The sequence below is a fragment of the Merops nubicus genome, unplaced genomic scaffold, assembly GCF_000691845.1.
Source record: "Merops nubicus isolate BGI_N331 unplaced genomic scaffold, ASM69184v1 scaffold4052, whole genome shotgun sequence".
NCBI lineage: Eukaryota > Metazoa > Chordata > Aves > Coraciiformes > Meropidae > Merops > Merops nubicus.
In genome coordinates this window covers 23439-49019 of record NW_008591401.1, presented here as the reverse complement: position 1 = coordinate 49019, position 25581 = coordinate 23439, and the positions used below count along the sequence as shown (strand labels likewise).

General features: G+C 39.1%; 1 protein-coding gene across 1 annotated transcript in view; it reads left to right on the top strand.

Annotated features, from left to right (window-relative positions):
* The window catches only part of LOC103782464 (focal adhesion kinase 1), an 80007-nt gene that overhangs the window by 31974 nt on the left and 22452 nt on the right, over nucleotides 1-25581 (top strand). Inside the window, exons 4-12 of the mRNA XM_008950235.1 lie at nucleotides 2758-2837; nucleotides 4382-4444; nucleotides 8854-8908; nucleotides 12233-12373; nucleotides 13079-13156; nucleotides 14132-14239; nucleotides 15464-15581; nucleotides 20291-20321; nucleotides 23734-23786. Of these exons, the coding sequence (XP_008948483.1) occupies nucleotides 2758-2837; nucleotides 4382-4444; nucleotides 8854-8908; nucleotides 12233-12373; nucleotides 13079-13156; nucleotides 14132-14239; nucleotides 15464-15581; nucleotides 20291-20321; nucleotides 23734-23786 (727 nt within the window). The remainder of the gene's footprint in view (nucleotides 1-2757; nucleotides 2838-4381; nucleotides 4445-8853; nucleotides 8909-12232; nucleotides 12374-13078; nucleotides 13157-14131; nucleotides 14240-15463; nucleotides 15582-20290; nucleotides 20322-23733; nucleotides 23787-25581) is intronic.

Below are 25581 nucleotides of genomic sequence, written 5' to 3'. Positions count from 1 at the left end.
TAAAGTACAATTAAAGTTCATTAAATCTCAGTATGGATAATGTAAACAAGTAAATGGATTATAGTTTCTTCTAACATGTTTCTGGAATAAACTTGTTACATTTCTTGAATATGGGCATCCAAATAAGAACAAGTTCCATATCTTTACTAATGAACAGAAGTTGAAATTTGCTTTTCTGTTTATTATGTTGTGCTGTTTGTGAAGGCATCTAGATGGTAGTTGTGATTCCAAGTTAAAACCTTGGTTAGAGAAGATTGTCTCTTAGAGAAATACTGTACCATTGCTAGCAGGTGCAGTGCTGCAGTAGAATATAGGGTAATGGTGAGTGGATGCTAGCTGAGATAAGGTAGTACTCAAAAGCTCTGCATTTTTTGTGTTGTGGCCAGAAGTGTCCTTTCCAGGAAGAATTCTTTGGTTTTGGCACTTGATGATAACAGAACAGTACAGAGTGGTCAGAAATGCCCAACCTTCTGGGTTGCCAGGTTTCTAGAAAATGTCTCCAGGTGTTGTAATGACTTTGAGTACAAAAGACATCAAGCTTATGCAGAGGATCCAGTGAAGGGCCCGGAGTATCTCCTGTGAGAAAATGCTGAGATAGTTGTCACTGCCTGAAGAAGAGAAGGCTTGGAGGGATCTTAAAAATGGCTTTAAATACCTGTGGAAGAACAAACCTGGGCTCTTTCCACTGGTCCTCAGTGCAAGGACCAGGGGCAGTAGGCATAAAGTTAAACACAGGAGACTTCCTCTGAACATCAGGAAACTTTTTTTTCAACTGCGATGGTGACCAAGCACTGGCACAGGTTGCCTTAATAGGTTGTGGAGTCTCCATTCTTGGAGATACTCAAAAGCTGTCTGGTCATGGTCCTGGCAGCTGCATCTAGCTGGCCCTGATGGAGCCAGGGATATTGAACCAGAGGTTCCTTTCCAGTGTGATTTTGGGTGATTACTACGGGAGAACTCTTCAGTCAGTTCATAACATTAGGCAGTGTTTTATGCCTGATGCTGAAGAATCAGACCTTGAATTCCTCCATTTCCCAGTGCCCCCTTTGCCCAGTCTTTCAGATGGATGGAATGTGTCTGCCATAACTTGTAAGTAAAGAGGTACTACAATCATTTTGTTGAGGTTGGGAAAGACCCTTAAGATCATGAAATCCAACCATTAACCCAGCACTGCCAGGTCACCATTAAACCATGTCCCTCAGCATCACATCTACCCAGCCTTTAAATACCTCCAGGGATGGGGAGTCCACCACTTCTCTGAGCAGCCTCATCCAGGGCTTGACAACCCTTTTGGTGAGGAAACTTTTCCCTATGTCCAATCTCAACTTCCCCTCGTGCTACTTGACGGGGGTGGCTGCTGCTACTCTGGCTCCCTCCCCCTGGCCCTTGTCATGTCAAGAACCTGTCTTGAGTTCAAATGCAAGGAACTTTCTCCTGATGTTGCAGCTACTGTAATAGTTCATATTCTCACTCTTGCACAGTTTATCATCTTCCTTCCTTTCACATCTTTCAATGACAAAATTTTTCATGCACTTCATAGCTAGGAAGGTCATATGGTTGTTGCTTTGTAGCCCGGGGCTGGATCCAGCTGTCAGTGGGTGCTGGGAGCTGTGCTGGGTGCTTTTGTGTTACTGGAAGGGTGGTGCCTGGAGAGGACCTCCAGCTCTTGACTCCGCTGCTGTGCTTCCTTTTCTTTAAAATTATGATTTTCATAGCAATAGCAGTTTGAAATAGTTTTTCTTACAACTTGTCATCATTTAAAAATAACATTTTGCCTGTTGCTTTCAGAATGTGTAACCTCTTCAATCTGCAAATCAGACTTGCATTTTTGTGCTATTTCATTATTTTCTGTAAGTGTAGGGTCTTAGGCCTTAAGATCTCAATAGCAAGTTTATAAATATAAATAACTTATACCAATGTGACAAAAGCATTACCTAAAGTAGGCTTTCTGCTTTACATTAATGTTAGTAAATAAAACAATTCCAGGGGATGTCATGAAGCTTAGACCCACCTAGTCTCTCTTTGTTGAGCAGCTGGCATTCTCTGTGGCACAGCTTCTGCACGTTACTTTACCACAGCTGGGGACGATGCCTGCCAGCAGTGCTCCAGGGATGCTGGTCTGACCCAGTGGTCCTCTTCAGGAGGGCTGACCATGTGGTCGTAGCATTGGGCCTCCTCCAGGTCAGAGCACACTTCCTGGCCTGTTTTATTTCCTCCTCCAGATGATAGCCATCTCATTTCACTCTTGTTTCTTCTTCTTGCTGGTTCAAACACCATTTTAGGTCAGCACGTGGTATGATTTTCACATACTTCTCTTTTTACTTACTGTTTTTATTTTCACAGTGCTGCACTGACATTTTTCTGGTTTATATGCATGACTAGATGCACCTACAAAATTAAAAACATTTGACCAAGATGGTTCAATAGTACAACATACATTCACGTATCTTGAATGCAGGTGCAACCATCTGCTCAGCCTCCTGTGAAGGTTTTGATTATATTTGATACAACATAGGTAATATTGATGTAGATAAGGAATTTTTTCATCACGTTCATTGCAGTTGAAATGGGTTTATTAGAAAAGTGCAGCTCATTAGTGGAGCAGATGAACATAGCTTCTTTATTTCTCTTCACGCACTGTAAATAGTCATTCCACAAAATTAAACCCAAGATGTATTTATTCTGAAGTTGTTTGGGCAGTCTGGATGGGCACTGAACTGATCTGTCTGTGATGCATACCTGCTTCTTTTGCTGTAGGTGAAAAATGACTATATGTTAGAAATAGCAGATCAAGTGGACCAGGAAATTGCTTTGAAGCTAGGTTGCCTTGAAATCCGGTAAGCTGATAATTTCATTTATTATTCAGCATGGTTCTAACAGAATATATACATTAATTTTGTAACTGTTTATAGTTCACTGATTTCTGACCAGTATAGCTGAATAAAACATAAGACTTTTTTTGCTACAAAGTAGTTTGAAGAAAAACTGAATAGACTGGGGTTTAACCAATTCCTAGTGATTTTTAAATTAACATTTATTTTAAAATTTTCATTAATTGCATCTTGATAGTGCCTTTTGGGTGAAGTCTTCATCTGAATAATTCAAAGGCCTGTACAGTGGAGTGGAATATGCTTAAAAAAAAATAGATCTGTGGTGTTACTTGGCAAATAGTCTTTCTTGTCATTGTGCATATATAAATTCTACAGCTAAAGAATCTACTTAAATGCTACCTTCCCTCTCTGCCTTTAGTCAATCTTTAATATGCTATTTTCAAGTGATTAAATCTTAAGGATTCTGTAGGGGGTTTGGGGTGTTTTTGTCAGCTGTATAGACAGCTGGAAAGTAAAGATAAATTTATCAGATTAAGAGATCCTTGAGAGAGTCCCCAGCACAGCTTTTGAAATGCATGTTTTGGTTTTTGCTTATTTATGGAGAATTTCCAGCCTGAAACATTTGCCTTAGTTAGGCTGTTGTCTTGCACAGGGAGATAAGGGAAGAAGTAAAACTGATAAGAAATTAATGGCAAATGTAAACTTGTTAGCAGAGAATAAAAGTGTCCTTTGAACAGTACTTTCCAAAATAAGAGAAAATTTAGGCTTACGAGATTTCCTAGGTATCTTAGGAGGACCTGATGTCTGCTCTACGTTTCACCAGTAGCCCCAGAGAAAATTAAAGTTGTTTGTGTAACTGCAAACTCCTTACCTACAATATTGTTGGTGCCTTATTTCAAAACATGAGTATAATAACCCACCATTATTTTGTCAGCCAAGTCCTGCTTTCCATGGTTCTCATGCTGTGACTCTTCAGAGTATTTTCATGAGACACTTTTAGTCACTGAATACTGAGACTGTTGTACCAGCAGCATCACTTGCCCACTTAATGAGAACAATGATCCCAGCCCTCTCCCAACAACACCTACTCATTCCTGATTGATATATTGATTAATTATTCTTTTAATGGGAACATGCCTGAATTGAAACTGTCAGCTTTCATCATCTCTGGTTCTCCCTGTTACATGCACGGACACAAGGGCTCTTATAAAGGGGGGAGATGCTGCTAGAGGTAGAAAGGAGCTGCTGGAGGGAAGGTTGGAACTCTTCTTTTGGTAGCAGTGCAGTTAAGCTGGTTCAGAGTGGGTCTGACAGTGCAGTACTGCTGTAGTCCTGTGTCATGTGCCATGCATGAAGTTATTCTGTAAAATTTAAAAAAAAAAACTCATCTGTTTTGGTATAGGAGAATAATGTACTAGTATTTCTGTTTGAATTCATTCTGCTAATGTTTTCTGATGGTAAGTCTCTGAAAGATTTGACTACGCTGCTGTTTTAGTTTTAGGCTGCATCATCCAATAATTGTCGCTTTCAAATATTTTTCCTGACTTCAGGAGATCCTACGGAGAGATGAGAGGCAATGCATTAGAAAAGAAGTCCAACTATGAAGTGTTAGAGTAAGTATTGTATTCTAGCTTGGGGTTTGAGCTGTTTCTTAATCAGGAGCATTAAATTCAGTTCAATAGCAGAACATCTTTGTTGTAATTTTCTATTTCATGAAGCTCGCTGAGATCTTTGCTTTAATATAAGAAAATGATTATGAAACCTGTCAAGGTATAGAAATAGGAAGAGCACTTTACTACTGTCCAGGGATGCAGAGTTGGAATTGTTTAAACTTGATCAGAAGGCTTATGATTTTTTTGCAGTTTTACTAATGTTTGTGTTTCATCAAACCTAGCTCTAAAGTGATTTTCTTTCTAAACTTTATTTTTTTTTCTGTACATAGTTGCATTCTTCAGTTGCGATTAGTCTCTGGTAGTTTGAGTTACTTCAAAATATTTGTGGTATTTTCTTCTGTTTACTCAGTATATGATTTTCCTGAATTGTGACCTTGCAGTTAGCAGGTTTATTATTTATCTGTGTATCACAGATTTTAAGACAACCAAGAAGCATCTTCACACTGAAAGTATTTTGGTTACTTAATCATATTGTATGGTAGATGGCCTCGGTCCAGACAATCCAAAGTCCTTTGAGGCTTCAGGGATTGAAGACTGGTTTTATTTATATTAATTTAGTGCCACAAGCTTCATACCTGCATACACGAGTGGGGTGCTCTTCACTACTAATGATCTTTGAGAAGAGATGCTGTACATGGAGTTGGGACAAAAGGTTGGTTTAGCAGTGAAGTCCCTATTTTTTAAATTTTCTTTTTAATAAAGCGTGTGCTAAGTTTTAGGGGTGTGAAAGATAAGATTTTTCACCACAGAGAATAACTTCACAAGGATTTTTGAGGAAACTGATTTTAATAGGTAAACTACACCTAATGTAGTGCTCTTCTGTGCAGAATTTTGAAAGGTTTGGGTTTGTTTGAATTGGGTTTTTTGTTTGAAGGGCTTCAGTGTTCTGTCAGTATCCATGACCAGGAATATCCTGGTTGAGGAAATGCATAATGAAATGAGAAAGGACTAACAAAGGTGAACGGGATGAGCAGATAGCCAAGGATAAAGGTGATATAAAAAAGATTTGAATGTGCAGTGAGTTATAGTGGTTACAATTTCAATATATTCCACTAGGAACTTGAGAAAGGTATTTTAAAGTCGGTTATTTGGCAACTCCTAAGCTACAAGCATTAGTAGTTAGATGAAAAACTTCCGAGACAACAAGACAAAGGAAACAAGAATCATTGCAGAAGACATGAACTATGTATTAATAATTGTGTCAGTTGAGAGTTCCTGGAGGACTCTGTGTGGGGCTGCTTCCAGTTTACCAGTGAGTTGTTTCTTTCAGTGCATGTTTCCAAACATTTCTGGTAGGGAGTAACTTAATTGCTGCTGTGAAAGACAAAGTGAGGCACAGCTCTGATATCAAAAATCTAACAGCTTAATGCTGTGCAGAACTGGAAATGTAAAATTGTGCACGTCAAGTTTATTTCTTATTTTTTTTTTTAGATGGAAAAATGTGTTTTGTATGAGATTTAGCTGTGAGAGGTGAAGGATAAAAGCACTTTAAAGTGGCTATAGATAATTATAAGCCAGTAAGAGTCTGCAAAAATTGCTAGTGATCCCCAAAATGTACCTATTTGTTCTTACCACTGTAGTGGTCAATAAAAGTTTATCTACACAATATTTATTTTTCAAGTGAGGCTTGTTTTTTTTGGTGTTTTTTTTTTTTTCTCATTTTAGTACATCATGAGGCACTTAACCATCTGAGTCTAATTTCTAAATGGCACTTTTTTTGCATTTGATGTGATTGCTTCTTGCCTGTCTTTGTCAGATGTCTGTTTGATGCATGTTCGTCTTTGATCGGATTTTCATATAAAACCAAATCTGGATGGGAAATGGTAGATAGAATCAAACTGTTAAGTAGCCTTTAATAGTTGGGCCTTCATGTAATGAAAGAATTTTTTTTCATCATAAATGGGAAGCCTGTTAGCATAGAACAGGGATAATTGCGAGTACAAAAATGGGAGCTGTACGAGGCAACAGCTGCAGCCACAATTTTGTAAAAAGCCTGTTAAAGTCTATTATGTTCATCTAACATTACTTTTTTGTGGCAACTTCAATCAAGATGGAAAATAGAAAAAAAGATATATGTTGCCTGAAGCTGCTTATCATTATATGACAAGTGGCATCATCTATCTGTAGTTGGTATTTTAATAATCCTATTGAAGTTTATACATTAAAAAAATAAATTTACATTTAAGCCCACAAGTAGGATGCAGTAGATGAGGCTAAATACAAAGCTGTAGAAGAACTCTACAAACCAGTATCTTGCTGCCAATTACCTTTCACTGGCAATCAGAAAACAGATGTCTTGAGTTCCTAATCTGGAGGGCTGAGTTGGAGTGTATCCTGAGCTGGCTGGTTTACCCCCACACAGTGCAGCTGAGGAGGGAGGGGAAGGAGTTTGTAGGTTGTGTTTAAAACTGTTCCTGTGTTCTAGGTTCTAATTTTTTTTTTTCTCTAATTTCTAGATCCCCATAATGTGTTGTTGATGATGGCATTAAATCTGTAGGCTTCTCAGGTTTAAGTCCATAAATTTGCCATCTCAGTTAAGCACAGGGAATGCTTTGTTAACAAATTTTTATTAAAAGCTGTGGGGTTTTCTTTGCTCTACATCAGAATTTCTGCTGAATTTGTTACACATAGATCTGTACAAAAGGCTATTCTACAACTCCTTTTAATAGTACATCGAATTGGATTGTCACAGCCTTGTGCTGTGGTGCTGCTGAGGAACACTGGAGTGGTTTAGGGTGCTTTGTTTTTGAAAACCCCATTTCTCTCTCAAGTACTCAATGTTAAACTAATATATTCCTTGTCAAAATGTCTTTGCATGTTATTTAGATGGTAATAGTGTGTTAGATTTATTTAACTGTGTAGGATGATAAACTGCATATAATTTGCATTTGAGAAGAAAGGCATCAAAGGAATTAACATTTATGGAAGTTTTATAATCTTTCAGCTTACTGTCATTGCACAGATGCCAGTTTCTGCTTCTCTTACTGGAGGATGTTTTTAGTATGTGTTGTGAAATTGTATGCTTCTTGTCTTCAGAGAATCTTGTCTTTAAAAATACCCTGGTTTATTGAGTAAGCTTCTTTAATTGCCTTTAATGTTGGCTTTCTTCTTGTGTAGCAGTAAATATATACTGTGTATCTTTGGCTTGCTAAGGGCTTCTCTTGGCCAAATGTAAGAATTCCAGATGTATTTCTGTTTGTGTTCAAAGCATGCAGTCATGGAAAGCTTTCTTTAATACTTGTTTCAAAAGCAAATAAGGGTGCTTGTTTAGAAGAGATTGTAACCTCTTAAATTTAAAGGAAAAAAATCACTAACACCTTTCAGAAGCAAGGATTTAAATCCTTTTCCTATTTACATTTTTCTCTTAGTTTGTCCTTCTTCTCATGCAAATATTCTGCTAATACCATATAACTAATTCAGAGTCATACAACATTTGTTATACCTGGTTGTACAGTGATTTTCTTCTGCCCTAACATATCTCTGGCACCTTCTCAGGCATTTTTCTTGAAGCTAATGTTCAGTTGTAGTGGTACATACACAAGTCAGACCTCAGCTAGGTGCAGCTTTAATCCTCATGGCTCTGGGTTTCAAACCAGGGCTGCAATCCAATTTAGAAGTGTGGAAGTGAGCTGGATGAAATTCAGTTTGCAAAATCCAAGCTCATGGACAAAATTAGGATCTTGATTTATAAATGCAAAAGATATCTGAGATAGCTTGCAAGAAAAAGCTGGGAATTTAACAGTAGATGCTAAATATATTGAAAAAAGTAGAAATTAAAAAAAAAAACACTTTAATTCTAGTGCCACAAAGGGTAAAACAGTAGTGGAATGGCAGTCAGCATGCATACACAGATAATGCCATGCGAGGTCCTTCCCTTTGTGTGTCTCTAACCCAATTCTAGTAGATGTTCATTAGGATTTGCCACTTTCATCTTTTTCCCCTCTCACCCGACTACATGCTGTAAGAATATTTTTTCAATTTTCGTTAAATTATTAAAACATGTACAAAGAACAGGTTTTATTCTCAGAGCTTCAATGTGCCCAAGCCAACTTTTAAAATAATACACTTGGCACACCAGGTACCTGTTGTAAATGTGATATCCTTTGGATTTTAAGCTAGAAGCTACTGCTATCCCACGGGTCTGTGGAGTGGCTGTGATGAGTGTTTGAAAGGTACTCTGTTTGTTACTCTGAGGTTGTCAAGAACCTTACTAGGAGAATTGTTTATTATATTGCATCTTCTAGTTTGAAAAACAAACAATCAAAAAGCCACCAAACCTACCCTGAAAAAGAGGAATGTAATATTGCAAAGTGTTTTTTATAGTAATGCTGTGTGTGTTTTTGTTTCAGGAAAGATGTTGGTTTAAGACGTTTTTTCCCGAAGAGTTTACTAGATTCAGTGAAGGTAATTGTAGTTCCAGTCAATTGTATACTACTTTAATTAAAAAAAAAAAAAAGTTGGAAATCTGCATTATCATTTTCACCATGTCTATAAGGGAATCACAGCTGCTGTGAGAGATGAACCTCTGCCTCCCAGACATTCTGGGTGAACATTTAGAGCAAGTCCTCAGACCCTTTAGTATCAAATAAAGTCTTTTTTTTTTTCCTACCACCACCACCACTGAGAGAAATGAGACTTGTGGAGAAAGAGGAGGGGCACATGTAAGACACATGTTTTTAGTGGTAACTTGATAAACCATATTCTGCCTCCCTTGCGCAAAACTGTATCCAGCTCATTCAAGGAGGATTTCCAGTAATTTCCATTTATGTTAATCCTATAAACAGCAGCTGACTCTTATTTCCACTGAAGTCCATATGTTCTTAGAGTAAAAAATGTGCATTTTTCTAACCGTGTTTTGAAAAGAGGGAGTGAAAATGGTTGCTGAGTGTTTCTACAGCTATAGCAATTTTGATATGAATGTCGTGGTAAAATATCTCATACCATTTATATGTGACAGTATTTTGGAGCTGCTTTTAGTAAGCAGTGATGGGTTTGTAGAAATAATAATATTCAGCTTCAGATTTACAAAATTTTTACATTGTGATTTAAATGTATAAACAAGAAAGTTTGTCATGAAGGGGTTTTGTTTCAAAGGACTTGAAAATCAGAAGCTAATGAAGTCAAGTGGATTTAAGTAATCCCTCTGCATTTTAATTTAAGCAATTATCTGGAACTGTATTCTCTGCTAACGGGAGAAATTACGGTGAAAGGCCCCAGATGTAGTAACTGTCTCAAAAATTATATTATGGAGCCAGAAAACTGACCAACTAAAAAAATGGCTCTTTAGAAATCATGAAGGTAGCTGAAAGAAGTAGCAAGAATTCCCAGAAGGTGAAGCTGAATGGAAACTTGCAAAGACATGAAAAACATGTTGCACACGGAAAGAGGGAAAACAGGAAGGAAAAATGTCTCCTTTTTAATGAAAATTAAATCCCTATTAAAAATAATCTAGGATTGGTTGAAATTATTAAATGATTCCTATACATTGTGAAGACCAGTGATTTTGAAATGTTAGGCAAAGGAGGGCTCCTGATGGCCATGAAATACAAATTTAATTATTTCTCTCTATCAGTGACATAAAGCTTCAGATTTCTTGTTACACATTTAGGAGATGTCAGCTATGCAAAGGATGTCACTATGTGTAGGAAGACCAGAAGGCTGGAAAATGGAAAATCAAAACATTTAACAGTGCAAAGTATGAGGTGATACACAGCAATTCAAAACCAGAAAGTTCAGCTTTATTTTGTAAAGTAAATTTTATTAATATTAAGTAAATAAAGCCAGGAGTTTAAAGACATTTATATAGTAGTTTATCACAGAGTATCTGTAAGACATAATTCTGTAAAAGAAAGCAATCAAGTGCTGTCCTAGGCGGTGTCCAGAGAGGTTCCTCCAGGAGGAAACATTAAAGCCGTTGGACAAGGCACTGTGTCTCAGATGTCCTGCCAATAGTTTTGTTTATCCATGTTTTTCCAGTGCATTTCCCCTGAAGTCATTTGCAGACATTTCTCAGGAAAGGCTCTCTTCTGTTCTGGAAGAGGTGTGTTTCTCTAACTGGCTTTCTGTGTTTATGCCTTACTGTAACAGTAAAGGGAAGAGTAAGTAAGTCTTCATGGTGGGCTTAGAAGAGCCAAATAACATATGCCAGTATGCGTGGAAGCCAAGGTGATGCTGAAACAGGCCAGGAGAACAAAGCATGGCCACAATAAAACTCTCTCTCAACAACTGAGTGGCTGAAGTTCTTGGTGCAGCTCGAGCCAGCAGACTTTATTCTTTATGTAGTGTCTTGCTCCTGGTATTTGCCAGGTGTTCCATTGAGGCTGAAAAGACCTCTAAGATCATCCAGTCCAACCATCACTTCTTTTAAAAAGTTCTGGCTGTTTAGAGTTCTGAATCTTCTTTAAAGACTTACAAAAAAACAACGGAAGGAAGTTTATGTTTGTGAGCTGTTAATGGGCAGGAGGAAAGAATGAAGAGTTTTAATGTTCTTACAATAGGATATTCAGCTATGTTTTGGTAAACCAACAATGCTAATTCCTGTCTTAGCCTTGACTGTTGCAAAAATAAGCTTGGGTTTGCCTTTTAGCATTGTTGTTAGTAGGAAGATACATTGCAATGGGTATTCCTAAAGTTTTTTAAATGCATCCAGTCACTTCAGACAGAGTCAGACTTTGGCAAAGGGAAAAAGAATAGATGCTCTGGTGGTTTTGACATTTGGGCACTATGGGATGAAAACCTGAGTCTGTACTACTTAGAGAAAACATACCTGTGCTCTCAAGTCTTTTCCAGTCTAAAAGATTCTATGATTCTTAGGGTTAGGACAGATGAAGAGAAGGCACTGCACAGTGTCTAGATGAAGTCTAGTGTTTAGAAGCAGATGGTTTTATTCAGGATTCTTGATTGCTTGTTCAGTTTTGGGGGACACTAAAGAGGTTGCTTCTCAGATTGTTTTTATTTTCACGTGTGGCAACCTTCCCGGGGGTTACATGTTATATACAGATAGATACTTCACATTTCATAAACCTTAGTTTAGTTATCCTTTTTTTAAAGAAATGCAGAAGTTTAACAGCCTGCTTGTATCCTCTATGTGATTTCTTTTTTGGGATATGTTATTAGGGGTCTTGCTCTGTCCAGTTGTATCAGATGCTGGGAGGATGATCTGTGCTGCTCTTTCTGAGTGATTATTTCTATCCTGAAAACAGTTAATAAAATGCTTCAAAGCACAGTTAAAATAGTTTAAATATTTGTTTTACTTCTTTCGTTAATTTTTAATTTAGCGTTTCAAGTCTGTATTTTTATATGGAAGTTATTTTGCATAATATTAGACTTTAAGAATCCACTTTATTATGGGCAGTGTAAGGTACTGTGCATGGAGATTAAGATATAGCTACAGCTGAGTTGTTACTACCAGGTAAGAGAATGATGATTTCAGTTTAAGACCTCCTGCGAAGCTGTAGGTTGCTGTTTTGAATTGGTACACAGTTAAGTTGGGAGTTCCTGCAAAGGTTAGCATGTTGTCTTTTATTATCATTAATTCAAGGCAGTATTAGTTAGATATTCCTTCCATAATATATAACAGAAATAGTTGTGTTCCCAAGTAGAAGGTAGAAGGCAGAACTATTGCACTAAAGTTAAGTATAAGGGTTAATTATACTAAGTGACTGAAACTCTTAAAACGCACCATCTCTGCCTAGATTTAAATTAACATTTAAACATTTTAATACACAGGCCAAAACACTACGAAAATTAATCCAACAAACATTTCGACAGTTTGCCAACCTCAATAGAGAAGAAAGTATTTTGAAGTTCTTTGAGATCCTCTCTCCAGTGTACAGATTTGACAAGGAATGCTTCAAGTGTGCTCTCGGTGTAAGTAGAGGAATGTGACAGTCACTGCAATACGTTCTGGAGTTACCAGTCCTGACCAGTTTCACTTTGTTTTGCAACTCTTTACTTATTTTCTGCTTTGATGTGGAGACAGTTGGATTTCATTAACAACAAAATATATTTATTGATATTTTTTAGAGCTTTATCAGTTGACTTAAAAAACATGATTAGGGTAAGAATTGTATATTACTAAATATGTTTATTGGTGCTTTGTTTGGGAAAGTGAAACAATTTTTAACCTGGTTTCCTGAGGAAATGAGACTTCTCAACTTCTTCTGTTTCTACATTTTGCTCTGATGCCTGTTAAAATCTACCAATTTCAAACAAATTCTGAGAAAGGGCAGTAAGTCTGCAAGAAAACAAGACACTCAAGTAGAAATTAGAACATGAACATCAGTGTCCACAAGAAGAGGAAATATAGGAAATACATAGTTCTCTTGTAGCCCTAAGATAAAACACATGGAAATGCAGTTTGAGTAGCATAGATCCCCAGGAAACCAGTCACGAGGAGTTCTGCTACTTATAGAATTACTTGATTTTAATACATTTTAAATTGTTTGAAGAGTTTAAAAGCTTCTAGAGATTAACTGCTAAAGACTATAATTATAGCATTGGAGGACATTGTTTCATAGCAAGGTCTTGTCTTACTGTTGAAATTTGCCCTGTCCTTTCCCTTTGCTTCTGAAGTCAAGCTGGATTATTTCGGTGGAACTGGCAATTGGCCCAGAAGAAGGCATCAGTTACCTTACAGACAAGGGTGCAAATGTAAGTCTACTTCTCTTTTCTTCTCTCAGTTACTGTCTTAACAACCATGAGCTGTTGTGAACTGAACTTCACACAACAGGGCATGACAAGTCTAATCTTTGAGTTAAACACAGTTCAAGTACGCAGCTTGTTCAGATTCTAGCTCGTGATTTAGGATCAGAGAAAATGCAGTTGGGTTAAGAGGAGAGAGTGTCAGCCTTGGCACTGAATTTGTGGTCTTTGGTACCCATGAAGTGCTCACTTGCAGAATTTGAAGTATTAGGAGTGGCTTTCTAACAGTGAAACATGCAAATTAGTCTAAATTATGCTCCTCTTTCCTGGGAATGTGTAAATGAAGAGCTTGTTTAATCAGCATTGAACAATTCTGCAGTCATTGCTGGCTTCTTTGCTATACCTCATACCCTTAGTAGCCTTTTCATGACATGGTATTTATTGGGTGTGGTACAGGATTTCCTGTACACCTCTGTGGTGCAAGGAAACTGTTCAGATGGGTTCTTCTAGCAAAATGTTTGGGACCTTTACAGCCATGCCTGAACTTGAGCCCATGTCCAACTTCTATAGAAATTAATGCCAAGGTAGTGAAAAGGTCTGGAGATGAGGAATACCTAGCCAGCTGAGAACATACCTTTCACAGCTGTCTGGAGGTGTGGTAAGTATGCTGTGAGTGCAGAGTTCCACGTGGTTAACCTGTTGAGTTTTCTCTTGACCTCCAAGAAGTTGTTTCCGATGTGAGCCTGGAGTTACTCAACAGTGACCTCTGTAGGCAAAGGTGGCATTTGGGTTCATTTTGGAAGTACTGTGGATATCTGTGCATGCTGTTAGTCAAAGCCTAACGACACTGTAGAGAGAAGCAGAGGAACAGATTTCTACAAGTGTCATTTTCAGACATGTGCTTTTGCAACATGAGGAGTAAAGGCAAAGTATTTTGCTGTAATGTTAAAGATTTTCCCTGCTTTTTCCATTGCCTTTCTGCAGCCAACTCATCTAGCAGACTTTAATCAAGTGCAGACTATTCAGTATTCAAACAGTGAAGACAAGGACAGAAAAGGGATGTTGCAACTCAAGATAGCAGGTGCACCTGAGGTATGATACTGATGGTTGTGATAAACCTAGGAGCTTTGGTTTTCCTGGGAAGGGATGGAGATTAGGATGGTCTTAATGAAAATACTCTGTTTATTGTACTTTTGTTCTGGTCTGTAACTTCATTCTGGGTATTTCTACTGTCAGCCTAATTATAATATACTAAATATATACTTAGCTTTTTTACCTTTGAAGTGCTGCTTGCCTGTGTAATGTACAAAGACTTCAGTTATTGTGAAACCTCCTTGATCCTTCTGTTACAGCGGCACACTATATTTTAACAGTTTGTATTCCAGGCATTCTGCAATTGTTTATTGTTCTATAAGGGGAAAGGGAAGTTGAGTGTGAGCAGTCACCATTATACTAGTCAGATATTTGGGGTTCTAAAATAGTTTCAGAACTCATTGTGTTGCATCTGGTGCTTGTAGACTTTGATATTTGTAAAAGAAGCTTAATTTAAAAATACTAGCCCTTAAGTGCAACTTAATACCTCCATCTATATATGATGCTACATCCTAAAGAGGAGACTGAGTGAATTCACTCTTTTGAAAAAGGGAAATGTGGAAGAGGGAGAATTTGTTCACTCATATTACAGGAAAGCAGAGCTGGCAGTGAAATAAACCTTTTCATTGGCCCAGTGCACTGGAAAACAGTCACTGTGGTAGAGAAGGATTGAGGGCAAATTGGCAGATCTGTGCAGAGGATGATGAGTGTTCACAGTATTAAAATTAATAGCTTGTCTGTATGCTTCTCATTTCTTTTTCCACTGTTTGGGGTGTGGGTTTGTTTTGTTTGTTTTTTAAATTGGGAAGGTTTACTTTTTGGGCAAAAAATAAATTGCTGCAAGAGGGTAGAAAAAAGATACCACCTGCAAAAGTTTTAAGGGATAAGCAGCTTCTTCAGAACTGTCAGGATTGCAGCTGCAAAAGTCACAGCAGTTGTAACGGACAGTAGGTGACTGGAAGTTTAGATAGCAAGCCACTTAAGCCCAGATTAGTACTACACTTGGGTGGAGGGTTTTATCAGCTGTGCTTTCTGAACCTGGTGTTTTAGATGTACTACATCAAAGACAGAGCAAGAATCCGGTGGCTCTTTGCTTACCCACATTTTTTTGTGTACTGTTTGCGAGCGTGTGTAAAGTTCTGATGCAATGACACAGCTGTTCTACTCGGCGTTTGCAGCTACAATAATTCCTCTTTGTTGGTGCCTTGTTTTTTCCTTCTTTAGCCTCTGACAGTGACAGCACCATCCTTAACCATTGCAGAGAACATGGCTGACCTGATAGACGGATATTGCCGGCTGGTGAATGGAGCCACGCAGTCTTTTATTATCAGGCCACAGAAAGGTAAGGAGATGCTTCATTCCAGTAGTTGCTGTACTCAATCTACTAACAGATTACTTTGACTTGAATAGAAGACCCAAGGTAGCAGCGAAACCCTCACTTGGAGACTCTAGTCTTTCAGGGAGGGGTCATGAGGTGGAAACACTGATAGTAAATGTCGTTGCATCAAAAATTACTTAACAGATGATAATTTAGACCAATTTTCAGTGATCACTGCTTTACACTGTTCTAGACTTAACTAGCAGAAGTAAATTATAATTAAAGGCACTCCTAACAGGGACATGTTACCTTGAAATGTGATTCCCTAATATACAAGTGGAAGTTCAGAGAGGTTGGTTAGAATGCATTTGGATAAGGTTCTGACTAGTAACAATCTCTTAGAATTTCTGCCTTTCTCCTTGACTCAAAACATCTTTGTTTAAAAAATAAAAACTTTGAGAGAATTCCCACTAGCTTCTCCCGTCCACTAGAACTGAAGAAGAGATGCATTTTGTAGTGTTGATCAGTTGTTTTTATAGCAACCCACAAGCTAGAAGCAGCAAGACAAGGGTGGAGGTACACCTAGCTTTAAAGGGAGAATTTTCCATTTCCTTAGAATTTTTTTCTAATTTTAGCCAGCTTTAATTACTGGATCATTGAACAGCTGTGATTATTTACTTGGTCATTCAGGAATGAAGAAATGTGATTATAGATGTTAGATGTTTTGACAGCACCTAGTAATTTTTCAAATTATTCTTAAATTTCCAAGTTTGTTAGTTATTTCTGACCCTTAGTGCCTGTGACTGGCCTCTAGGTTAGTTAGGATTTGTGTTAATCATGCAAACTTAATGCCATTCAAAGGAGAATCTTCCTTAACACAAACTCAGCTCTTCAAGCCAACCTGGTGCACAACTCGGTGGTGATGAACTGTCGGCACCAAAATCAGACACCAAAGGATAAGCTAGCAGCAGTATTAATGTTAGTTTGTTGTTCTCAAAACAAAATAGGCATCACAAACCAATTTTCATTTCACTAGACTAGTCTATACCTGGGAGCAATTGTCTTTTGTGCCTCTTCTTTCCTAGAAAGTCATTTAGGGTTTCTTACTATCATCATTACTTGCTCCCAAAACTCCTTCTAATACCCAGTGGGTTGGCTGTTTCCCAGCCTGAGCTATAGTAGCCAAAGTTGAGGTTTTAAAGCTTTTTCATATCTTAACATGTCACCTCTCCCCACCTCTCAGTCACACTAAGTTAGTGGCTAGCTCTGACTCTGTCCTTCTCTTCAGAGGCACACGTGTAGGGTATGTCCAGCTCTTGTCACTTCTGCACTGGTGGTGTTTGAGAACTTGGGTCTGTTCAGTCTGCATTGCCAGGGTGATTATTGGCTTGTTCCTCTGCTGTGGAATGGCTTTTCTCTCCTTACCTGTCCATAAATGCTCATAACTCCATGAAATACTGGGGAGCGTGCTTCTAGATGTGTCATTCACAACACCAACCACAGGCCCTCATCACGCCTTAGCTCTGTGCATCTTTTAGACTCACTATACTCTGTGAAGGCAAGATCTCTGATTTTCCTCCTTGTTGCACAGCCTGTGATATTATCTGTGTTGCTATCCACTAATGATCCAGTTTTTCTGAATTTGGTGAGACCACTTGGTAATGTTTAAAACCTGGACAGTATTCAGCATGTTTCCATTCAGTTTGTTTAATTATTTCATAAATATTTTGGTATATAGGTCCTTTTAGACCAATGTGGAAACTTTAAACTTAACATTTGTGTTTCCATTATCACACTTAACTCTGACAGGCAAAGTGCACAAAGGAAGCAACAGATAAAAACATGAACTGACATTAAGTGGCTGTTTACTGATCGGACTACACAGTGTTGCCTTCCAGCAATCTTAAGTGTAGTGGCTGAATTTTATAGCCATTAATCACTTTAAATGAGCTTTATAGGTAATGCAAAATTGTCTGAAGTCTTAGAATAAGACAACTCTGGGAAAAAAAAGTTGACACCTGAGCAACTGAAATAGTTACCTGATTGTCATACCTTTATGCCAGAATTCACCTTCACCTTAAAATACTCCTTTGGAATCTGAAAGGATTACAGCTAAATGAACACTCAGAATTTTGAGTTTGAAAATACTGAAACAATCCAGTAGGTTCTCCAAATAAGTGTTTTCTGTTTTAGCACAAATTAACCATGAGCAGTATTTTCATTTTAATGGAACGGTAACATGTATCATAATCCTTACGATACTCTTATCACTTTGGCTAATTTGATCCCTCACTGATTTTGCTTTCTCAATAATTTCAGTAAGGTGAGGACAGGTTACGTTGTGCTAAGTCAAAATACTCGAGAATTCTTTTCACATCTGCTGGAGCCAGGGATTGTAGGAGTGGTGGAAGGCACTGGGTGTAGCTGCCAAGGTGTTGGTAGTGTGGGGCTGCAGGATGGCTGCTGTGGGAACAGACATGGGGCTGCTCAGTGGCAGTCACAGCTGCCTCCACCCCACCCCTTGTCTCTGTGACCTGCACATTTGATAATTATCCTTAAAATACACATTCATCACAAATATATTCCAACTTATGTCAACAAAGATTCACATCAAAGTCTAAAGTATCATCATCAGAAAAGTAAAAAAAGAACAGCATATACACAAAAAACTCCTCTCTGTGTCCCATAACCAGCATTTGAGCTCCCCACAATTTGTACTCCTTAATACTCTCCAGTCTGGTTTTTGGCCAGTAGCTCTTTTAATTATGGTTGCTGCCTTCAGCTCCTGAAACCCATGTTGGGCACCAAAAAGGTGGGTGTTGGCCCTGGCCAGTGGCCAACCTCAGCTGCTGGCTCTGTCCCCCAGACAGAGAAGTTCCTGGGCTGCAGCAGAGGCAGGGAGATCACTTACCAGTTACTGTTGTGGGCAAAGCAGGCTCAACTGCAGCAAAATAGCTTTATTGCCAATGGAAATAGATTGAGTAGTGAGAAACAAAGGGGAAAAGTGAGCAACACCTTGCCCCTATGTTTGCTTCCTCCCCCTTTCTTACTCCCATTTTCACCAGCCTCCTCTCCCCGGGTCCCAGCGGGTGGGTCTGGGGGTTGTGCTCAGCCTCCCCCAGCCCCTCCGGCCGCTGCCCCCTCCTCACACCTCTCCCTGCTCCAGCCCCAGCCCTTCCCCTGCTGCAGCCCTGCCAGAGCTCAGGATGCTGTCACAAGTAATGACTGACAGCTGATGTAGGTGTGGGGTAGAATTTAAGGCTCTTCTGACTGTGGGAGAGGCCTGCATAGTGCCAGGCAGGACTCGTCTGCCTGTTTCTCCAGGCTTGATGTCTTTTGCTCAGTTCTATCCAGTGTGAATCCTCTAGTGCCCATTACAGTGTCTCTTCTTGGATACTTTCCCCCTAGTCTTTTATTGCCAGGCTGTCATGTTTGTAGGCCTCTCATCTCATGCTTTTCATTCCACACCACCTCTAAGGATCTTTGCCTTTTATTTCCTTCCCCAAAAGATACCATTTATCCTAACATATCACAATATCTTTATCTCCCTCCTCATGCTGCTTGTATAATCTTGCTGTCCTTCCTCAGCCCTCCGACCTCAGGTGCTTGCTCTGGTCTCTTTGCCAAGCTGTTCATCTTCCAAATCACACTCTCTTGTTCTTTCTTTCCTGCATCTTCCTTTTCATTACCTCCCCATCAGACAGATGAAAATGGACCTCAGTTGGTGGGCCAGATGATGTTTTTCTACTTTTCACCAGCAAAAAAAAAAAAGATATAAAAAAGTACTGTATTTTGCCATGTTGAGCTTGCCTTCTAGGTATTGGGCATTTCTCTACTCAGTACTATAACATACAAAGGTGGGGCTGTAGTTAACTTCTATAGTTTCTGGAATTTCAGAAGTTCTAACATAGGATAAAAGTAAACTAGAGTTCACGTGATTTTGTGGAAACACCATTTTCCAGAACTGTGGCTGCTCCATTTTCTCTCCAGTCACTTTATCAGCGTTACAGGGATTTAGAGTGAAACTTGTTTAGTTGTCCACCTTCTGTTCTTCCCTGCATACTTCAATATACCATAAGTTGTTGATGTTTTAGTAAAGGAATAGTAACTTCCCCACATGGGTGCCAATGTCTCATCAAATCCAGTAGGGAAAATAACCCTTAGATATGTACATCCATACTTTTATACACAATGCCATTAACAAAGGCAGACTGCCAGGGATATGAGAACAGTTTACAGAAAGCTAACTTCATCTCTGGCTGCCGAGTGCTGCTCTTGTATCTCAGCTAAATCAATATGATAAATTATGTGCTTTAATGATTTATTTCAGTTGTCTTACTTGAAAGTCCAAACTTGCTTAAATTGTTTTATTTATATGTTGGTACTTATCACATCTTCAAGATAAAAGAAAACCATTTCTTACTAGAGGGATGAGATAGTGTCATACCTTCTGCAGGTGATTTATTGGAGTTATTTGTTAAGAGCAGAAAAGAAGTTTTATATTCTGTATACATTGTTCTCTCAGATAAGAGTTTGCCAGAAGTTCTGTATCGCTGGCTGAAGGAGGTGTGTTGATATGCTGCTCTTAATATATGGATAGAACAGTCTTTTCAATCAACCTAAGTTGCCTTGGCAGATTTTGATGACTAGTGTTTCAGGTGTGTATATTGTACATTGAGAAGAGGTTATTTGGAAACCTGAATTTTAATCCTGTTTTCTTCTTGTTTACACAGAAGGTGAGAGAGCTTTACCATCAATACCAAAGTAAGTTTTATGCTTTATATTTTTATATCTTAAAAAAATATTTTGAAAAATAGTTTTGCTTAAGTGATGCTTTAGGACTCTCTACACGTGCTTGATTTTTTATTGTTGCTTTTGGATTCTAGGACAAATAACAGGCAGTGATTTGGGACTATGGGGCATAAATAACTGGTAGCAGTATTAAACTATAAAGATACCAGAAATAAAATCAGAGAGAAAAAATGTGTAATGGATCAGTCATATTTGACAGTAACAAAAGAAGGATGTTTGGGAAAAGACTTAACTGGGATTCAGGCTATTGATTTTGAGTCCATGAGTATATTCAATTATAGGTGTGATGCTAAACGGTTTTGGAACTGTGGTTTCAATCTGTGAGTTAGTGTGCGTTCTTGTTTTTCCTATTTGTCCCCTTTTTTGCTTAGTGAAATACAGACAACTCTTTTTTTTTCTCCTATCATAAACCTGGCGTGTTGCCTTTTGTTAATAAGTTTCCCATAATGGGGCCAGTCTGAGGTGGGATCTCTGGGTTCAGTGTAATAAAGAATACCATTGGCATAGCAAATACCTTTTAATCTGTTTCTTTAGATGTGGTAATGTAGGCAAATTCTCCCTTCGATAGTAATTGTGGGTTTGTAGAAAACACTAATCTGTCAGGCAGAGTTGGATTTTTTCCTCTGGCTAGTTTTATGGTGATACTGTGTGCAGGGTGTGCTGAGACATGCTATCTGCATCTAAGGTGTCTTACATGAAGTGTACTGAGACACCTCTCTGCCTTTTTCTCCACTTCAAGCTTTAGGGTAAATAAGGAAAGGTTTCTAATTTACCTCTGTTTGAACTAAGAATCCTTCTTATGCTGTTGGAGTAGAGAGTCCATAATGCAGTGGTAGGCAAGCCTGTCTGACAAGTTGTGATGGTCGTGTCCCCTTTGTTACTCTTTTTTTTTTGTTTTGTTTTCCTTGAACCTTATGGGGCATTTTCACCAGTATCCAGTAGCAGGAGATAACTGTTGAAGTACCAAATAAAATTTTGCAGTTTATAGTGTCTTATCTCTTCCTTTTTCTTTTGGGACACAAGGACTGTGCCTACTTTGACCCAGCTGCCTTATTCTGTTTCTTCCTTGATTGCTGGAAGGAGTCCAGCATTATTATTACTTTTTTAACTGTTGGATGAAGTATGGAACACAGTTTGTTTCTGAATCTGCGTTAAATCAGCCACTTAGATACTAGTGGTTGCTATTCCTTCACAGGTCCTGCTGCAGTCCTCACTAGCCAGGTAGTTTCCTCATGATGCAGAAACAGAGGAGTTAAAATGCAGGGAGGGAAAGGAAATGAAAGTCAAGTGATAGAGGAGTGGAAGTGGTAAAATTGGTAAACCTGGCGTGCACTCATGGAAGAGGAAAATTTGTTTTTGCTTAAATAGATAAAACTGAGAAACACAAAAGAACTCTCTAATTGCATACATTTAATCCTCTTTTTTTTTATTTGTAAGGATTTCTGTGATAAAATCAGGTCTGAGGGAAAAGCTTCCTCCCATTTTTGGGACTGTTTCCCGAAACAGAATTTGTATGCTTGAGTCTGTTTAAACAAAAGCACAGCATATGGTCTCAGGCTGGCAGCAGGGGATTGGGCTTTGGTCAGATATGTGAAACTAGTAGCCAACACCATCTTGCATCTGGAAAAGTTTGCCTTTGCCAGATGGAATTCCCAGTTTCTGGAAGCATGAAGTGCAGTGCTCTTGCTCTCTCACCATTAAAATTATGATTCTGTATGTACATAAAATTTAAATAATTCATTGGAATTTCTGTTTCTAATAAGCATCTGTAGCTAACTATGTTTAAATTTATTTACTTGACATGAAAATTAGTTTGAAATTGTTGTACAGGGTAGGTCATCTTACAGATGAAAACTCAATACCTTACTTGCAGTAAACGTGTGTGACTAGCTGGGTAGATGAAAGTGGATGTTGTCTACCTGGACTTCAGCCAGGCTTTTGACACTGTCTCCCATGCCATCCTCGTGGGTAAGCTCAGGAAGTGTGGGTTAATGAGTGGATTGTGAGGTGGATTGAGAGCTGGCTAGTTTGCTGATGACACAAAACTCAGAGGAGTGGCTGGTAGACCATGAAGCTGTGGCTCCATTCAGTGAGACCTGGACAGGCTGGAGAGCTGGGTGGAGAGGAACCTCATGAAGTTCAACAAGGGCAAGTGTGGGGTCCTGCACCTGGGGAGGAATAACCCCCTGCACCAGTACAGGTTAGGGGTGGACCTACTGGAAAGCAGCTCCATGGGGAAGGATGTTTGAGTCCTGGAGGACAAGCTAACCATGAGAAAGCAATGTGCCCTTGTAGCCAAGAGGGCAAATGGTCTCCTGGGGTGCATGAAGAAGAGTGTGACCATCAGGTCAAGGGAGGTTGTCACCACGCTCTACTCGGCCCTAGTGAGGCCATGTCTGTAGTACTGTGTCCACGTCTGGGCTCCCCAGTTCAAGGGAGACAGGGAACTACTGGAGAGAGTCCAACGAAGGGCTACAAGGATGGTTAAAGGACTGGAGCATCTCTGTTAAAGAGCAAAGGCTGTTTATCCTGGAGAAGAGAAGGCTGAGAGGGGATCTTACGAACGTTTATAAATATCTGAAGGGCATGGGTCAAGAGAACAGGGCTGGTCTCTTTTCAGTGGTGCCCAGTGGTAGGACAAGGGGCAATGGGCAAAAACTAGAACACAGGAAGTTCCACCTCAGCATTAGGAAAAACTTCTGTGAGGGTGCCAGAGCCCTGAAAGAGGCTGCCCAGAGAGTTGGTGGAGTCTTCTTGTGTAGAGACTTTCAAAACTCTGGAGACTTTTCAAAACTGATGTGTTCCTATGTAACCTGCCCTAGGTGAGCCTTCTTTGGCAGGAGGGTGAGACTAGCTGATCTCCAGAGGTCCCTTCCAAATCCTACCATTCTGTGATTCTGTAAATCATAGAATCATTTAGGTTGGAAAAGACCTTCAAGATCCTGAAGTCTGACCATAAGACGGTGTGGGGGGAAGCAGGGAGGCTGCAGGCAGGTCTCGAATCCTGGTCCTGTAACACAGAAAGTAGAACCACCATCAAGCTACATACATTGACAAAGTTTAGACATGCACAAATTGATCTTAAAAGTTTCTGAAACTTAGGTTTGGGCTTTTTTCCTTGAAATTTGCTCTGTTGTGAATCAACAGGCTAATTAAAATGGTAACACATTCTCTCCGCTCTTACTCCCCTAGATGGGTTTGAAATGGTAGATTCCTTTCTGACTTTTCTCCCCCTCAAAATGTGATACTGTGGGAAATGGATTGGCCCTGCTAATTACAGTAGGTGCCCTGTTAGGATGAATTCCCAGTGTATGTGACCGTGAAGAATGTACAGCATTCAGCGCTTCCAACCTCTGTTTTACAGGCTGGCCAACAATGAGAAGCAAGGAGTGCGGTCACACACAGTCTCTGTGTCAGGTAAGGCTCATAAAAAAATACATATGCAAGTTTGTTTCTAAAGCTAGCAGATGCTCAGGCAGGTTTTCCACTCACAGTCAGCTCCCTCCTTGGTACATGGCTGGCTTTCCCAAGCCCATAGCTGTGCTGCCCTTGCAGTGCAGTTTCTCAAGAGAAGCTGTCTGCAGCTCTCCTGCGCGGTGTCACTTGTGAGATCGGCCCTATCCCTGCAGTAACCCAGGGCCAGGATGCTTCAAAGCAAAGCAGCTTGTCAGTGTTTTCCCTTCGTGTTGCAATGAATACAGTATCATGGGCTTGAACTTAAATTACCTGAGCATGTGTTAATTATGAAGCATGGCTTTGAAAAGTGAAAATAGGCAATGTCATATTAATCGTTGGTTTTTGTAGTGAAGAAACTTAATAGCTGGGGTTTTTTAGCTGCTGTTTACATCAAAGCACTTAATTTTTGCTAATGAAAATCACAAGTTAATTGAAGGATGTGAGGTAATAGATGTTTCTATACCTTACAGGCCTCTAGGATTGCTGTTAGTTACTGTGGGGTTTCTTAAGTGTTTGTATGTTTCTCTGTTACAGAATCTTAAATCCTTTTGAGGGACTGATTTAGTGTCTTGGTAGTAAATCTCTTTCTAAATCTTAATAATATTTATTAAGGAGTTTTTTCAGTGCAGAAGTGTATTAATGTTATGATATGTTCCTATAGATTTTTTTGGCCACAAGCATCAGGAACCAGTAATGTGACCCAGAGGAGTGTCCACCCCTCACCCCTGACTTAGAGGGAGGCTAAAGCCCAGCTTTAACACTTATGGGAGTGCTTAGTGGCACACATTCAGAAACCACCATATATCATACAAGCAGGAGGAAAGATATGTAGGTTTTTGATTAATTTCCTATTTTTCGGATTCCTTTCCCCACCTTTAACCTTTTTTTAAAGATGTTTGAGATTCAGCTCTTGGCATAGGAAACCCAAGTAAACAGACCTTGTGCAAGAAAATAGATGAGAGGATCTGGAATTAAAATGTGGATCAAGCTGCAGAGGTGTAATAGAGCTTCATCAGTTCCTGTTACCTCTCAGATAGCAGCTCTTCTTCTCTCAGTGCCTATCAGGCAAGCATGGTAGATAAGGTAGATAAGCATGGAACATGGTCAGTGTGTCCTTTCTTGGTTCTTACCTGTGTGGCTTATTTTAGCTGTTCAAAAAAGTTAAAATTTCTGCAGTGATCAGTGCTCTGCTTTTGCATCACTCCACTCAGACAAAAAAAAAAGCTGATCTGAGGACAAAATAAAGACATACTTCCCTGCTACCTCAAATTTGCACCCTTTCAGTTTTTCTAAGATTGTTGCTATAATTTTACTGTTAAAAGCAGTAATTAAAAGCTTCCTTCATCATTCTTTATTGCTGTCACTCTGACTTTGCAACCTTTGCTGTCTTTTGCTTGATGCTTTCTATCTGAAGTATGTTTGTGTCTCAGCACAAACTTGCTGCTTCTCTACTCACTTGAAGTATTATTTTGTTATTAATGTAGGGAAGTTAAGTTATAATATCACAGATATAATACCTGGCATTCAGGGTGTCACATAAAGGTGCATGATGGACAAATGAGAACACCACAGAAGAAACAGAAGTAACAGTGCTGGAGATGAGCTGGTCGCACAAGTGAAGGTCAAGGAAGCTGTAAGGTGCAAAGATGGCTCCTGAGGCCATAACCAGGAAATTTCCTTCTCTTCTAATATCAAAATCGAAACCAATTAGGTGTTTTTCTTGTATTGGAGTAAGGTCTTCTGTCTGTCCACAATA